General features: G+C 39.0%; 1 protein-coding gene across 1 annotated transcript in view; it reads right to left on the reverse strand.

Annotated features, from left to right (window-relative positions):
* The window catches only part of LOC128627977 (lysine-specific demethylase 5D-like), a 112969-nt gene that overhangs the window by 10627 nt on the left and 84672 nt on the right, over positions 1 to 17670 (reverse strand). The window contains 2 exon segments of the mRNA XM_053668800.1: positions 12360 to 12522; positions 12611 to 12838. Coding sequence (XP_053524775.1) covers positions 12360 to 12522; positions 12611 to 12838 — 391 coding nt within the window.

Below are 17670 nucleotides of genomic sequence, written 5' to 3' on the forward strand. Positions count from 1 at the left end.
TTCCCCTTCCTGAAGAAGCAGAGGAGATTAGGGAGGATTCTACTTTGTCATGTAGAATCAATAAAATTCATTGTACCCTCCCTCCAAAAAATCAAGTAAAAAAAGAAAATAAGTGAGGAGGTGTGTTTAGGAAGTAGGTTTTGATCTGATGGCTCAAGGACTTGCATTTATTTCACCTGAGTTTGCCCAGAATGCAAATAGCTCACCAGCCTCTGTCTGTTCAAAGTATATAAAGACAAATGTATTAGCCAAAGCACAGTCACTTGCATTAAGAGAAGAGAGACTAGGTAAACAACAAAAATTCTAAAATGCATGAGGAAGAAAAGGAGGGGTAAAGAGGTAACTTGTGGAGTAGTTAAGGGCTCTGAAAAAGCTCCCTTATATCTGTGAATTGAGAATTCTAGGAAAAGAAGTGAGCAGACTCTGACATCCCACCTCAGGTGGACTTTTAGCTAAATAATCTACCTACTATTACCACAAAAAACCAGCAACAAAAAGAATTGGAAAGGGTAATTGTGGCTAGAATACGCTTTTCTGAGTAGCCATAACATAATTCTCAAAACAGTTTGCTTTAAATAAAAAGCAGGAGGCATACAAAGAAACAAGCAACTAGGACATGTTCAGCACAACTAAGGTAATGCAGATATCAGATATAGTAAAAAAAGACTAAAAATAAATCATCTTAAATAGGCTCTAATTCAAGATACAATGTTTAAAAAAATGAAGAAAAGCAGAAGAATAATGGCCCCCCCAATATAGAAACTCTCAATAAAGAAATAAAAGAGACTTTTGCCAAGATGGAGGCGTAGTTGGAAGCACTTCGCCTTCTCGCACAACCAAGTTTAAAAACAACAAAGTTTTAGCAACAAAAACAGCCAAGTTACAGAAAATTGAACTACACAAAAGTCTGACAACAATGAACCCTTCAGCCAAATGGGTAAGAGGGGCGGAGCCAGCAGCAGACCAGGGTTGGGCAGGAAAGATCCACCGTACCGGGGCACACAACCCAGGCGCTCCAGCAGTTGTGGGTGGGTCCCAGGTGTGGAGAAGCGGCTGGACCCACTGAAGTCAGACCGTGGTCACACATTTGCAGGCAGATAAACCTGCAAAGGAGCTAGCGGTGCTGAGATGGACCATGCAGGCCCCAGCTGCAAAAAGCTGCAGAGAGAACTGTCATTGTACTTCTCTGATCCCACCCCCATGCACAGTGTCACAAATCAGCGACCTGGGTGGCCCCACCCTGGTAAAAAACTAACGGTTGGCTCCTCATACTTAACAGGCATGAACAGATCAAAACATGGCTCAAGAACAACTCAGAGCCCCAGAGCCAATAAATCTAAGTAATGAAGAAGTAGCCAAACTTTCAGAAGCACAGTTCAAAACACTGGTGATCAGGATGCTCACAGAACTGGTTGACTTTAGTCACAAATTAGAGGAACATGTGAAGGTTAAACTAATTGAAATGAATGGTAATGCACAGAAAACCAATAGTAATGGAAAGGAAACTGGGACTCAAATTAAGGAAGTAGACCAGAAGGAAGGAAAAAATGACCAAACAGAAAAGAATGAAGAAACAAGAATTCAAAAAATGAGGAGAGGCTCAGGAACCTCCAGGACATCTTTAAATGCTCCAACATCCGAATTACAGGAGTACCAGAAGGGGAAGAGGAAGTCTCAAGTGGAAACCTTATTTGAACAAATAATAAAGGAGAATTTCTCCATTCTGGCAAAGGCAATAGACTTCCAGGAAATCCAGGAAGCTCAGAGAGTCCCAAAGAAGTTGGACCCCAAGAAGGAACACACCAAGGCACATCATCATTACATTAGCCAAGATTAAAATGAAGGAGAAAATCCTAGAAGCAGCAAGTGATAAGGGTACAGTCACCTACAAAGGAGTCCCCATTAGACTGTCAGCAGATTTCTCAGAAGAAACCTTACAGGCAAGAAGGGGCTGGAAAGAAGTATTCCAAGTCATGAAATCCAAAGACCTACATCCAAGATTGCTCTATCCAGCAAAGCTTTCATTTAGAATGGAAGGGCAGATAAAGTGGTTCTCAGATAAGATCAAATTCAAGGTGTTCATCATCACCAAGCCCTTATTATATGAAATGTTAAAGGGACTTAGCTAAGAAAAAGAAGATAAAAAAGATGAACAGTGAAAGGACAGCAAACTCACAGCTATCAACAACCACACCTAAAACAAAAGCAAACTAAGGACAGCTAGATCAGGAGTGAACCATAGAAATGAATATCACATGGAGGGTTAGCAACAGAGGAGTGGGAGGAGGAGAAGGGGGGAGAAGGTACAGAAAATAAGTAGCATAGACAGTAGGTAGAAAATAGGGGGGAGGGCAAGAATAATAGGGGAAATACAGAATCTAAAGAACTTGAGACATGTGGTCATAAACTAAGGGGGGGAATGGTGGGGGAGGGGGTGGGCAAGTTGGAGGGGAATGTAGGAGGGAACTAGAACAACTGTAATGGCATAATTAATAAAATATATTTAAAAAGAAATAAAAATTAGAAAAAATAAATAGAAAATGTTCTGAAAGCTAAAAATTACCATGGTTAAAGTGAAATTCATTAGATGGTTTCAACAGATTAGAGCAGGCAGAAAAATCACTGAGCTGTAAAAGAGGTCCATTAATATCATCCAATCTGAGAAGCAGAGCAAAAAGACAATGAAAATAAACACATCATAAAATACCTATAGGTCGCCATAATTAAACAATCTATATATATTGGGAATCCTGGAAGAAGATGGGATTAATTGGCAGAAAGAATACATGAAGAGCCCTGGCTGGTATAGCTCAGTGGATTGAGCACGGGCCTGTGAACCAGAGGATCGCAGTTCGATTCCCAGTCAGGGCACATGCCTGGGTTGCCGGAAGGTTCCCTGCAGGCCAGTTCCCTGCAGGGGATGCACTAGAGGCAACCATACATTGATGTTTCTCTCCCTATTTCCTTCCCCTCTAAAGATAAATAAATAAATAAAATCTTAAAAAAAAAAGAATACATGAAGAAACAATCACTGAACAATTCCAAATTTTACAAAGTAATAAATCTCCATACTTATGAGTCTTATTGTACTCCAGGTAAAGACAGTAAAATCAAACTGTCAAATGCTAACAAAAGAGAATACTGAGAGGAGCAAAGAAGGATGCAATTCATCATGTGTAACATATCCTCAATAAGATAGCCTGCAGATTTCTCAACAGAAATCAGAATGATAAAAGGCATCCAATAACAAGGTTCAGCTGATGAAAGAAAAAAAAATAAAAGGAGAAATGAAAAGACATCCCTCTGTTGTTTTCTGCAGTAAGTATACTTTATCTAAAATACTCTAATCCTGTAGTCTAAGTAACACTACAAAGTAACTAGAAACCACACTAAAAAATAAAGTAAGGACACTAGTAAAGCTATCTCAATGGGTAAATATCAATTCCAGAATTGGATTTTTATGACTAATTTTCTTCATAACTAAAAAAAAAACATGTGAAGCAGTAATTACATAACTATCATAGTGGGCAGACAATGTGTATGATGTGATTTGTGATATTAAAAAGAGGGAAAGAGCTACTAGAAAGTTTCTTTGAAACTTACTATTAAAGTTTGTATTAATTCAAACTACATTGTTATAAATTAAAATAGTCCTGGGTTGGCCAAAAACCTCATTTGTTTTTTTCTGTATGATGGCTATGGTATGCTCATTTCTCTTTTAATTTCATTCAAAATAATTTTGTTAGATGATGTTGGGTCAGCTCATATCAGCGCACATTAAAGAAAACATCAAACTTGGTGAATTTTTATGTAGTCATTTTAACATTGAAAATGGAAGAAAATATGCAACATCTTCAAGATGTCATACTTTATTGTTTTAAGAAAGGTAAACACAACTACGACAAACAACAAGGATTTATGCAGAAGGTAGTGTGACTGATGAAATGTATCAATAGTGGGTTACCAAGTTCTGTGATAGAGATTTCTCTCTGGATGATGTACACCAGTTCAAGTTGAGAGCAATCAAATCAAGACATTAATTAAGAATGATCAATGTTATACCACATAGAAGAGAGGTGACATACTCAAATTATCCTAATAAATAAAGTTATTGGTGAAATATAAAATGGGTCATTTTTATGGAAGAAAACTATATGAACTTTTGGACAAACCTAATTAATTGTAAGATGATGGTAACTAACAAAATAAGTAAAAAAAAGGCAATAAAGATACACATAAAACCAGAACACGAGCATAAACAAATTGATCATAAAGAAAAATATAATGAAAATCTGAGGATCAAAAATATATGGCATGCAGAAACAAATATAAGGTGGCAGAAGTTATTCCATTTTAATGCTTGTATTATCTTCAAAATTAAACTCTCTAAAAGCAAAGATGGCATAATAAATGAAAAACATGATTCAACTGTATCTTGGGTACAAGAAACTTACATAGATATGAAGATACAATTAAGATAAAAGTGAGAGAATGAAAAGGTATATTCCATGAAAATAGTGACCTAAAGAAAGCTGGAGTGGCTATACTAATATCATACATTACAAACTTAGTATTTAAGCAAAAAACTGTTATGAGGTAAAGGGGGACATTATATTTTGATAAAAGGTTAATTCTTTAAGACAAATGAAATAGATAAACAATAAATGATCAACAAAACCAAAAGTTCATTTCTTGAAATAACTGCCAAATTAATGTACTTTTAGTGAGACCATGACAAATGGAAACAATATAAATTATAAAAATAAGAATCCTGGCTGGTGTAGCTTAGTGGACTGAGTACCAACTTGTGAACCAGAGCCACTGGTTTGATTCCTGATTGGGGCACGCACTTATAGGCCAGGTGGTAGTGATGAGTGAGACAACCACACACTGAAGTTTCTCTTATTCTCTTTCTCCCTTTCCCTCTCTGTAAAATAAATAAATAAAATATTTTTAAAAATTTAAGAAATGTTAAAATAAGAAATAAGCCCTGGTGGACTGAGCATGGGCCGATGAACTAAACAGCTGTCAGTTCAACTTCCAGTCAGGGCGCAGGCCTGGGTTGCAAGCCAACTCCCCAGTAGGGGACATGTAACAGGCAACCACACATGGATATTACTCTGTCTCCTTCCCTTCCCTCCTAAAAATAAATATAAAATAAATAAAATCTTTAAAAGTAAATAAATAAAAGTGGGAATATTATTATCAATCTTATGAAAATAAAAAAGGGTGAGTGTAGTATAAATCACTGTACAAATTATCTAATATGTATATTATCAAATGAAATGATATACATGAAATACAAGTTTAGTCATCATGTCATGGGACTTTGTATAATGGGAAGGAAAAAAACAACAGTAAGCAACAATTGCAAGGCAAGAATAATGGGATAAATAGGTAGATACATGATTTCATTATTATTAATATTTAAGCTTTTTTTTTAAAAATTTAATTTTATTTAGTTATTTTTCAAGTACAGTTTTTTGTCTATTTTTCCCATCCCAGCCTCCCCCGCCCCTTGCTCCCCACCTCCCTCCGATTTCCACCCCCCCCTTAGTTCTCGTCCCTGTGTCCTTCCTATTTGTTTTTCCAAATGCCTCCCCCTTTTTCCCCTTAACTTCCCTTCCTTCTCCCCTCTGGTCACTATACCCTTGTTCTCTATTTCAGTGTCTTTGCTTTTTGGGGTTTTTTTTTCTGCTTGCTTGTTTGTTTTGCTGTTTAGCTTCCTGTTAAAGGTGAGATCATATGGTATTTGTCTTTCAGCACCTGGCCTATTTCACTCAGCATAATGCTTTCCAGTTCCATCCATGTTGTTGCAAAGGGTAGTAGCTCCTTCTTTCTGCAGCATAGAACTCCATTGTGTATATGTACCACAATTTTTGTATCCATTCATTTACTGATGGGCACCTAGGTTGCTTCCAACTCTTGGCTATTGTAAATTGTGCTGCTATGAACATTGTGGTACATAGGTTCTTTGAAATTGATGTTTTAGGATTCTTAGGATATAATCCCAGCAGTGGAATTGCTGGGTCAAAAGGCAGGTCGATTTTTATTTTTCTGAGAAAAATCCATACTGTTTTCCATAATGGTTGTACCAGTCTGCACTCCCACCAACAGTGAACTAAGGTCCCCTTTTCCCCACAACCCCTCCAACATTTGTTGTTTGTTGCTTTGTTTATGATAGCCATCCTGACTGGTGTAGAGTGGTATCTCATTGTGGTTTTAATTTGCATCTCTCTGATAGCTAATGATATTGAGCATCTCTTCATGTGTCTCTGAATGTTCTGTAAGTCCTCCTTGGAGAAGTGTTTGTTCAAGTCCTTTTCCCATTTTCTAATTGGGTTGGGTGTCTTCTTAGAGTGGAGTCGTGTAAGTTCTTTGTATATTTTAGAGATTAAACCTTTGTCTGAGGTATCATTGGCAAATATGTTTTCCCATACAGTTGGTTGTCTTGCTAATTTAATACTGTTTTCTTTAGCCATGCAGAAGCTTTTTATTTTGATGAGATCCCATTTGTTTATTCTTTCCTTTACATTCCTTGCTATAGGGGACATATCAGTAAAGAAGCTGCTAGGTGAAATATATGAGATTTTCTTGCCAATGTTCTCCTCTAGGAATTTAATGGTGTTATGACTTACATTTAAGTCTTTTATCCACCTTGAATTTATTTTGGTGTATGGTGTAAGTTGGTGCTCAAGTTTCATTTTTTTGCATGTAGCTGTCCAGTTCTCCCAACACCATTTGTTGAAGAGGCTATCTTTATTCCATTTTATGTTACTGCCCCCTTTGTCGAATATTAATTGATTGTAGAGGGTTGGGTTGATTTCTGGGCTCTCTGTTCTGTTCCATTGGTCTATGTGCCTGTTTTTATGCCAGTACCAGGCTGTTTTGATTACAGTGGCCTTGTAATATAGTTTGATATCAGGTATTGTGATCCCCCCTACTTTGTTCTTCTTTCTCAAAAGAGCAGCTGCTATTCGAGCTCGTTTATGGTTCCATATAAATTTTCGAAGTGTTTGTTCTATGTCTGTGAAATATGCCATTGGTACTTTAATAGGTATTGCATTGAATCTGTATATTGCTTTGGGTAGTATAGACATTTTGATAATGTTAATTCTTTCGATCCATGAACAAGGTATATGTTTCCATTTGTTTGTGTCTTCCTTGATTTCGTTCTTCAGGGCTGTGTAGTTTTCTGCATACAGGTTTTCTACCTCCTTGGTTAGGTTTATTCTCAGATATTTTATTTTTCTTTTTGCTATATCAAATGGGATTTTTCTCTTTATTTCTGCTTCTGCTGATTCACTGTTGGTATACAAAAATGCCTTTGATTTCTGGATATTGACTTTATAACCAGCTGTTTTGCCAAACTCATCAATTAGTTTGAGGAGTTTTTGGGTAGAGTCTATAGGATTTTCCATGTACACTATCATGTCATCTGCAAACAGTGACAGTTTTGTTTCCTCCTTTCCTATTTGGATGCCTTTTATTTCCTTTTCTTGCCTCATTGCTGTGGCTAAAACTTCCAATACTATATTGAATAGAAGTGGTGAAAGTGGACAACCTTGTCTTGTTCCTGATCTTAGTGGAAAAGCTTTTAGTTTTTTCCCATTGAGTATGATATTGGCTGTAGGTCTCTCATATATGGCCTTTATTATTTTGAGAAATGCTCCTTGTATTCCCACTTTGCTGAGTGTTTTTATCATAAATGGGTGTTGTACCTTATCGAAAGCTTTTTTCTGCATCTATTGATATGATCATGTGATTTTTGTCTTTGCTTTTGTTTATGTGATGTATTACATTTACTGATTTGCGAATATTGAACCATCCTTGCATTCCTGGGATGAATCCTACTTGATCATGGTGTATGATCTTTTTGATATATTGTTGGATGTGATTTGCCAATATTTTGTTGAGGATTTTAGTGTCTATTTTTATCAGCGATATTGGCCTGAAGTTTTCTTTCTTTGTTGTGTCTCTATCTTGTTTTGGAATTAGGATGATGCTGGCTTCATAAAAAGAATTTGGGAGTTTTCCGTCCTTCTGAATTTTTTGAAATAGTCTGTGGAGAATAGGGGTTAGCTCTTCCTTAAATGCTTTGTAGAATTCTCCTGTGAAACCATCTGGTCCGGGGCTTTTGTGTGATGGGAGTTTTTTGATTACTGCTTCGATTTCATGTGCTGTTATTGGTGTATTTAGATTTTCTGCTTCTTTTTCACTGAGTTTTGGAAGATTGTATTTTTCTAGAAATGTGTCCATTTCCCCTAGGTTTTCAAATTTCTTGGCATACAGTTCTTCATAGTAATTTCTTACAATCTCTTCTCTTTCTGTGGTATCAGTTGTAATCTCTCCTTTTTCATTTCTGATTGTGTTTATTTGTGTCCTCTCTCTTCTTTTCTTGAGGAGCCTACTTAAAGGCTTGTCTATTTTGTTTATCTTCTCAAAGAACCAACTCCTGGATTCATTGATCCTTAAAATTGTGCTTTTAGTTTCTATGTCATTTAATTCTGCTCTAATCTTGGTTATTTCCTTCCTTCTGCTTGCTCTGGGCTGTCTTTGTTGTTGTTCCTCAAGTTCTTGCAGGCGTAGGGTTAGGTTGTTTGTTTGAAATGTTTCTATCTTCTTTAGGTAGGCCTGTATTGCTATAAACTTCCCTCTCAGGACTGCCTTGGCTGTATCCCATAAGTTTTGGGTTGTTGTGCGATCATTTTCATTTGTTTCCAGAAATGTTTTGATTTCTTCCCTAATTTCATTCTTGACCCATTCATTGTTTAATAGCATACCATTCAGTCTCCATGTTTTTGGGTGCTTTGGGTTTTTTTCTTTGGGGTTGGTTTCTAATTTCAGTGCCTTGTGGTCAGAGAAGATGCTTGGTATGATTTCAATTTTCTTGAATTTGTTGAGGCTCCTTTTGTGTCCTATCATGTGGTCTATCTTTGAGAATGTTCCATGTACATTTGAAAAGAATGTGTATTTAGCTTCTTTGGGATGAAGGGCTCTATATATATCAGTTAAGTCCATTTCATCTAGGGTGTTGTTTAATGCCACAATATCTTTTTTGATAATTTGTTTGGAAGATCTGTCCATTTTTGATAGTGGGGTGTTCAAATCCCCTACTATGATTGTCTTGCTGTCAATATCTTTCTTGAAGTCCTCCAAGATTTTCTTGATATATTTGGGTGCCCCTATGTTTGGTGTATATATGTTTACAATGTTAATGTCTTCTTGGTGGATTCTTCCCTTGAGTATTATGAAGTGACCTTCTGGGTCTCTGTTTACAGCCTTTTTTCTGAAGTCTATTTTGTCTGATATGAGAATTGCTACCCCAGCTTTTTTTTCTTGTCCGTTTGCTTGGAAAACTTGTTTCCAGCCTTTCACTTTTAGTCTCTAATGGTCTTTTGTCCTGAGGTGAGTCTCTCGTAGGCAGCATATGTGTGGGTCATGCTTTCTTATCCATTGAGCTATTCTGTGTCTTTTGATTGGAGAATTTAATCCATTTACGTTTAAGGTTATTATTGATAGGTACTTATTCATTGCCATTTTTGTACCTGTGTTCCTCTCTGTCTCCCTCTTATCCTTCTTTCCCTCAAAGCAGTCCTTTTAGTATTTCTTGTAGAGCTGGTTTGGTGGAGGCATATTCTTTTAGACTTCTTTTGTCTTGGAAGCTCTCTATTTGGCCTTCTATCTTGATTGAGAGCCTTGCTAGGTAAAGTGGCCTTGGTTGTAGGCCTCTGGTTCTCATTACTTGAAATATTTCTTGCCATTCTCTTCTTGCTTGAAGTGTTTCCATTGAGAAGTCGGTAGCTAACCTTATTGGGGCTCCCTTGTATGTTATTTCTTTTTTCTCCCTGCTGCCTTTAAGATTCTCTCTTTGTCTTGGAATTTTGCCATTTTGATGATGATGTGTCTTGAGGTGGGCCTTTTTGGGTTCCTCTTGGTTGGGACTCTCTGTGATTCCTGGATTTGTGAGACTTTTTCTCTTATCAAATTAGGAAAATTTTCTCTCATTACTCATTCAAATACATTTTCTATCCCTTGTTCTTCTTCTTCTCCTTCTGGTATTCCAATTATTCGTATATTGTTACGTTTCATATTGTCTTGCATTTCTCTTAATCCCTCTTCATTCTTTCTGAGCCTCTTTTCATTTTCTTGCTCTTTCTGTGAGATGCTTTCTACCCTGTCCTCCAACTCACTAATCCTATCCTCCGCTTCATCTATCCTACTTTGGAAACTTTCTACTGTGTACTTCAATTCGGAAATTGTATTCTTCATTTCCTCTTGTCTCTTGCTGATGGTTTCCATTTCCTTTTTGATGTTGCTGTAGTTTGCAGAGAGATCATTATAATTCCCCTGTAGTTTCTGGTAGCTCACTGTGAGCTCTTTGAACTTTGCAATAACCAGTGCTTTGAATTCACTGTCTGATAGTTGATCAGCGTCTATTTCATCTAACATTCTTTCTGAAGTTTCTGCTTTTTCTTTCATTTGGGGATTGTTTCTTTGTCTTCCCATTGTTTGAGACTCTTCTTTTTAGTCTCTGCTTCTAAAATTGATCTGTTCTGAAACACTGGTTTTATGGTGTAAACTTCTGTGGTATGTTCCTTGTGAAGTTCAGTGGTACAGACTCCTTGAAGTTTCTTGATGTTCTTCGTCTCCACCTACACTCACGCTGGTCCTCGCACTGGTCTCTGCGTTGGTCGCCTACCACTGCTGAATGTCCCGGCTCTAGTAGGCGCCTCCTCAAGCACCCAGGCCCATTACTAGGGCAGTGGCACAGAGGCCGAGAATGTCCTGGCTCCCGTATCTGGCTCTCTCTGCCGCCCAGGGCCGTCACAGGGGCTTGGAGTGTCCCGGTTTCCGTACCTGACTCCCCGGCGTCTAGTCCTGTCTCTATGGCAGTGGCACAGAGGCTTAGAAAGTCCCAACTCCCGTACCTGATTCCCCAGTGTCCAATCCCCTCGCTATGGCAGCAGCACAGGGCCTGTGACCCTCCCAGTTCCCGTAGAGGGATCCTCTGCCACCGCGGGCTGTCTCAGGGGTTTTGAGTGTCCCGGCTTCCGTACCTGACTCGCCGGCGTCCAGTCCCGTGGCTATGGCAGCGGCCCAGGATTTGAGAGCTTCCCGGCTTCCGTAGCTGGCTCCTCTGCTGCGTCACAGGGGTTTGGAGAGTCCAGGCTTCCGTACCTGGCTCCCCGGCGTCCAGTCTCGTGGCTATGGCAGCGGCACAAGATTTGAGAGCTTCCCGGCTCCCGTAGCTGGCTCCTCAGGGTCCAGGCCTGTCTCTATGGCGGCGTCACAGGGGCCTTTGGTGTCCCAGCTCCTGCAACTGACCCTTCCGTTGCCCAGGCCAGTAGCTATGGCATCGGCACAAGGGTGTCCCCGCTCCGGTTCCTGACTCCTCTGTCTCCCAGGACCGTCACAGGGGCTTGGAGTGTCCGGCTTCCATACCTGACGCCCCGGCTCCCAGGCCTGTTGCTCTGGCGGCAGCACAGGGGCCGCGTGAGACCCAGCTCCAGTAGCTGACTCTGCCGCCGTCTGGTGATTCAGCGTCGGTCACAATCTCTGGTCTTTTAATTTCATAAATGCTGGGTAACCGATGGTTTATTGTGCTGTTTCTCCATAGATCTGCCAGGATTTTCACCCATGAGTACAGGAGCTAGTATCCGCTCCATCTTACTCCGTCGCCATCTTCCCAGCATCCCTCATATTTAAGCTTTTTTGAGATAGTAGTGATGTTAGAAAAATAGTTAGAAATGCAAATAAACACCGATAAAATTTCAGAAATGAAAGAGCACCATGCAGAAACCAAGTCCATTTTGTAGAGATGAAAAATCTGAGAGAAAAGAAATAAAAGTGGTAAGAAGTTGTACAAGGTTAACCCATACCTTACACTTCTTAGAAGTGTAACATGTTGCAGACAATAGTGTGTGCTAGTTATCTGCTACATATTAGGGCTTAGTCTTTTTATTTTGTAATCATGGCAGATATGCCAGTAAATTAATCCTGGAAATTCCCTAGTAGAAAACCACTTCTATGTTCCTCATGGCTTTACAGAATTAGAATTTACACAATGTAATATTAAAGGAAGACCAAGACTAGAAGGCAAATTAAAGGGACAAAATCCTGGTTTCAGCTTTAAGTTATAAAAAACTATCTATTCTGTCCTTTCTCTTCATATTTACTGAATTGTGTTGGATGGCCATTTGACAATTAGCACAGAAAGGAAAAGAGATGTGAGTAAATGCAGTTTCCACATCAAAATGGATATAACTTTTGAATTCTCAAAACTAAATTCTTCCTCATCCCCTCTTCATCCTAGGGCAAGATTAAATACCCTCCCCACCTTAATTTCAGGTACTCACTGGAACACCATTGAACATGAGAGCATTGAGATTCATGAGGGTAACAAGCTGGTGTAGAAGGTCAGGTTGGCTATCAAAGAGCTCAGGTGTCAGCTTCTTCATCACTTCCTCCAAATGTTCTGCTGCCAGTGACAGCATCCCATAGCAGGTCTTTGGCTTACCCCTGATCAGGGAAAAAAGAGGCATGTAAAGACTGGACATATCTTTGCACATAGAGGCACATTCATCCCAGTCATTTGAGTCCTGCTCACCAGTGTAGGTAGTTAATGGAATAACTGCAGTGATCCTCAATATGCCAAAAAAATGCTGAGAATACCATGCCCACATATAGCCAGGGAACCTTCATGCTTGACATGTCTGGTTTGATGTGGCAGAGGATAGATTGATCCAGCACTGGCATTACATTCAGGTTCCAACCACTGGTCTCACATTCCTGTAAGGTTAGAGATTTGCCAGAGTATTGGATAAAGAAAGACAAACTAAGCCAGACTCATATGGGAAGACAAAGGTAGCCAAATTAAACAAAAATGTGGTATAATAAAAAGTTAACAATTGTTCAGACTATCTGAACTATACTATACCTCCATTCCAAATTAAAAAGAAAAGCTGAAAGAATAGTTTAGATGAATAAATCTTTAACATGATAAAAATATGTTCACTTTATTCGATGCTTAGTGGAAACCCATTAGAAATAGTGTCATTATCTGACATGCTTTAGAAGCACCATGCAAAAGAATCAAGAGACAAAAATCTGAATGTAAAACTAGAAAACTACATAATTGTACTTATCAGTAGTGTTACTGAATGTACCACTTCAAAAACTTCTGGGTTAAATATTTAGTATATGTAACTTCAATTTTCTAGTTAGATATTAAGAGAAATTGTAAGGATGTCAAGATGTAAGAAATACTTAAAAGGATAAAACCTAACAAAAGTTTACATACAAATAAAAGTTCTACAGTAATGTTTGACTTGGGTCATTACTAGTTTCGATGGCCAAAACTTAACAAAGAAAATGAAATATAGGGTAATTACAGACTTCAGCCTAAAGTTATAATGTTTCTCATCAATATCAGTATTAGCTTTTTGGCAATAAAACTGAAGAAGCTGAAAAGAAATAAACATAAAAAAAACTGAATATACTTACTTCCCTGCCTCTGTAAGAGAAGAAAACAAAATAAATGTTCCTGAATGTTTTTATCCATAGCCTGTCACCACAGGAATTTGGAGCAGAACTTACACTTGGAAGATCATGCCATTAACATTTTAGAATCTTGAATTGCAGTGTTCTCACACATTTAACAGTAACACTAGTAAGTATTTCTAAGCAGGATATACTTTAATGTGGGCTTAGCAAAATTGCCCATATATGTGTTTAAAAGAAAGATGAGTTCACAACAGACTAACAAAAATCATGAAGTGTGGAGTGGAAGTAAAATGAGGAGAAACTTCTTGATAAATCATCAAACTACACAAACAGACCAATTAATACTATGGGTTCTATAATTATCAGAATATTAGAAAGTAACAGTAAAAACAGCAGGAAACAGAAAATTTTCCTTGATATTGACCAGGAAATATGAAAAATAACCACCAGTTCTATAAATTAGAAATCCAATTAATATTAGAAATCTGAGGAGGAGGCCGAGAAGATGGCGATGGAGTAGGATGGAATGGATTCCAGCTCCTGTATACATGGGAGAAAATCCTGCAAGATATACTGAGGAACAGATCAATCAACCAACAGTTCCTCGGCATTTATGAAATTAAGACACCAGAGACTGTGAGGGACGCTGAAGAGCCAGACAGCCGCAGGTCAGTGGGGTCTCGGGTACCTGAGTAAAGACAAGAGTGGCAGTGGGGCGGGGGGGGGGGGGCGGCACCCTCGGCCAGATGGCCTCGGTGCCACCTCCAAGGTCAGGGGTCCAGAGGCATCAGTCTTCGACCAGCGCCAGGGGCATCTGCCACAGACTCTTTGGGAGCCAGCACCTGGTGGGTATACGGCAGACCCTTTGGGAGCCTTGGACCTGCTGTAAGGTCCTTGGGAGAGATCTGGGACATCACCTCCCTCCCTCCCCATCTAAGCAAAACTAAGAAATACTGAGCAGAGACCTGTCTGCTTTAGTTTACAGAGAGGGTAGCAAGGACAAAGGGCTGTGTTCAACTTCAGACTGTGGTCACCAGCCTGGGAGAACTGAGAGGTACACTGTCATCACCAGTATGGCTGGGGATTGGGCTGGGCTGAGAGGCAGGCTTTCTGGAGAAGTTTTTTTTGGAAAGTGGACTGAGGTGCTCACCTGGGACAGCAGCTTGCCTTGCTTTCCACCCAGCCTGGCAGCCATCGAGAGGAGGGGTGGAAGCATTTGAGTCCCGCCACAGAACTGGGAAGGACCGTGCCAGATCCCACAAGACCCAGGCAGCCTGGTGGGTGCACAGGCGCCTGCACCCCAGTCTGGCGGCCTGACTGGCGAGCGTGCTGGCCTGCACCCAGCCCACAGAGAAGTCCTGCTACAACCTGAAAAACTGGTTTAGACAGTTTGAAACCAACAAGGGAAGTTTTTTTTTCTTTCCTTTTTTTTAAGGTAATCTTACATTTTAAAATTTTATTATTGCTTTATCTTTAAATACTTGATTCCTCTCCTTTCTTTTTTCCTGTTTTAGTCCTTCTTCATTACTTCCCTAACTTATCACTTTTGCCTCCCTTCTCCTGCCTTTTTTTGTATGTTTGCTTGTTGTTTTGTTTTGTTTTGTTTTACCCACAAGAGACACAAACAACTGGGAACAGCGAAAAAACCAGAGTGGGACCCAAAGAGGGGGCATCTCAACAGTAGACACAGAGAGACAAATTTTACTTTGCTATAGCAGAGAAGCCACGAGTTGCTGCATATTTTTAAATTTTTTATTATTCCCACTCTTTTTTTATTTTAATAGTATCCTTGTATTCCTCCTCTTTCTATATGGGCTTCTCAGTCTTGGCTGGTTATGTTGTATTATTTGACAGGTTTCCCCTGTTCTTTCCTCCACAGTGTATTTTTAATCCTCTACACTTTATGCCACTTGTTTTCCTTTGGTACACTACACAAAGCTCTATACCCCCTATTCAGACAGATCACATAGAGTCTGTCATATGATTGTGGCTTTAACATTATCATAAATAATAGATGTTCTATACAACTGTAAATACTTCACAACCCATTTCCCAGATCTTAGCCCACTTTACAGGTTCCTGAATGCTATTGCTGTAGTGATTAACTCTATTTGCTCACATACTACACCTATTTGCTATTCTTTTTACTCTCACTTTACCTCAAAATCTGACTGCCCCACAATCTCACTGCTTTCTAGATCTAACTCACAAGCCTTCACTCCCCAACAAGAGACTTATCTTTTGTCCATCTTTTCTTAAAAGTGGCAATTTGGGTTGAAGATTATGCTTAACACTATATATAGCCTAAAGATATTCTGTCTCTTCTCTACTGACTGTGACTGTAAATATCATAAAGTAGTCTTCTGCTGTCATAAACCATTTCGCCTCCTGCACCAACTGAACAAACACACACACACACACACACACACACACACACACACACACACACACACACGCATGCACATACACACACACAGGAGTAGGTGGAAGCTGAGAACATCAAGATACCTGAAGGAAACTGCACCACTGAATTTCACAGGTATTCTACCACAAAAGTTCACACCATAAATCCAGGGTGTCAGAACAGACCAATTTAAGAAGGTGACTAACAAGAAGAGTCTCACAAATAATGGGAAAACAAAGAAACAATCCACAAATTAAAGAAAATGAGGAAGCCTCAGAAAGAATGTTAGATGAAATACAGGCAACTCAACTATGAGATATTGACTACAAAGCACTGGTTATCAGGAAATTCAAAGAGCTCACAATGAGCTACCAGAAACTACAGGGGAGCTACAGTGTACTCACCACAAACTATATCAACATGAAAAAGGAAATAGAAACTTTCAGCAAAGCCCAATAGAAAATGAACAATACAATTTCTGAACTTAAGCACAGAGGAGAAGGAATCAAAAGTAAGATCAATGAAGCAGAAGATTGGATCAATGAAACAGAAGATTGGATCAGTGAGTTGGATGACAAAGTAGAAAAAAACTCACAGAAAGACCAAGAAAAGGAAAAGAGGCTCAGAAAGAATGAAGAGGGATTAAGAGAAATGCAAGACAATATAAAATGTAATAATATCTGAATAGCAAGAATATCAGAAATAGAAGAAGAGCAAGGGATAAAAACTATAATTGAAAAAGTAATGATGGAAAACTTCCCTATTTTTTATTTTTATTGTTTCCTTTTTTATTGATTATGCCATTACATTTTTTCTATTTTCGCCTCCTCTATTCCCCTCCACCCTGGACACCCTCCCCCATCATTCTCCCCCACTTCAGTTCATGAACACATGTCTCAAGTTCTTTAAATTCTGTATTTCCCCTACTATTCTTACCTTCCCCCCATCTATTTTCTATCTACTGTCTATGCTACTTATTTTCTGTACCTTCTCCCCCCTTCTCCTCCTCCCACTCCTCTGTTGCTAACCCTCCTTGAGATCTTCATTTCTATGTTTCCACTCCTGATCTAGCTGTCCTCTTAGTTTGCTTTTGTTTTAGGTGTGGTTGTTGATAGCTGTAAGTTTGCTGTCCTTTCACTGTTCATCTTTTTTATCTTCTTTTTCTTAGCTAAGTCCCTTTAACATTTCATATAATAAGGGCTTGGTGATGATGAACACCTTGAATTTGATCTTATCTGAGAACCACTTTATCTGCCCTTCCATTCTAGATGAAAGCTTTGCTGGATAGAGCAATCTTGGATGTAGGTCTTTGGATTTCATGACTTGGAATACCTCTTTCCAACCCCTTCTTGCCTGTAAGATCTCTTTTGAGAAGTCCGCTGACAGTCTGATAGGAACTCCTTTATGGTGACAGTCCCCTTATCTCTTGCTGCTTCTAGGATTCTCTTCTTCATTTTAATCTTGGCTAATGTAATGATGATGTGCCTTGGTGTGTTCCTTCTTGGGTCCAACTTCTTTGGGACTCTCTGAGCTTCCTGGATTTCCTGGAAGTATATTTCCTTTGCCAGAATGGGGAAATTCTCCTTTATTATTTGTTCAAATAAGGTTTCCACTTGAGACTTCCTCTTCCCCTTCTGGTACTCCTGTAATTCGGATGTTGGAGCATTTAAAGATGTCCTGGAGGTTCCTAAGCCTCTCCTCATTTTTTGAATTCTTGTTTCTTCATTCTTTTCTGTTTGGTCATTTTTCCTTCCTTCTGG

This window comes from Artibeus jamaicensis, unplaced genomic scaffold (genome assembly GCF_021234435.1).
Source record: "Artibeus jamaicensis isolate MK-2021 breed Jamaican fruit bat unplaced genomic scaffold, CSHL_Jam_final contig_507, whole genome shotgun sequence".
Taxonomy (NCBI): Eukaryota; Metazoa; Chordata; class Mammalia; order Chiroptera; family Phyllostomidae; genus Artibeus; species Artibeus jamaicensis.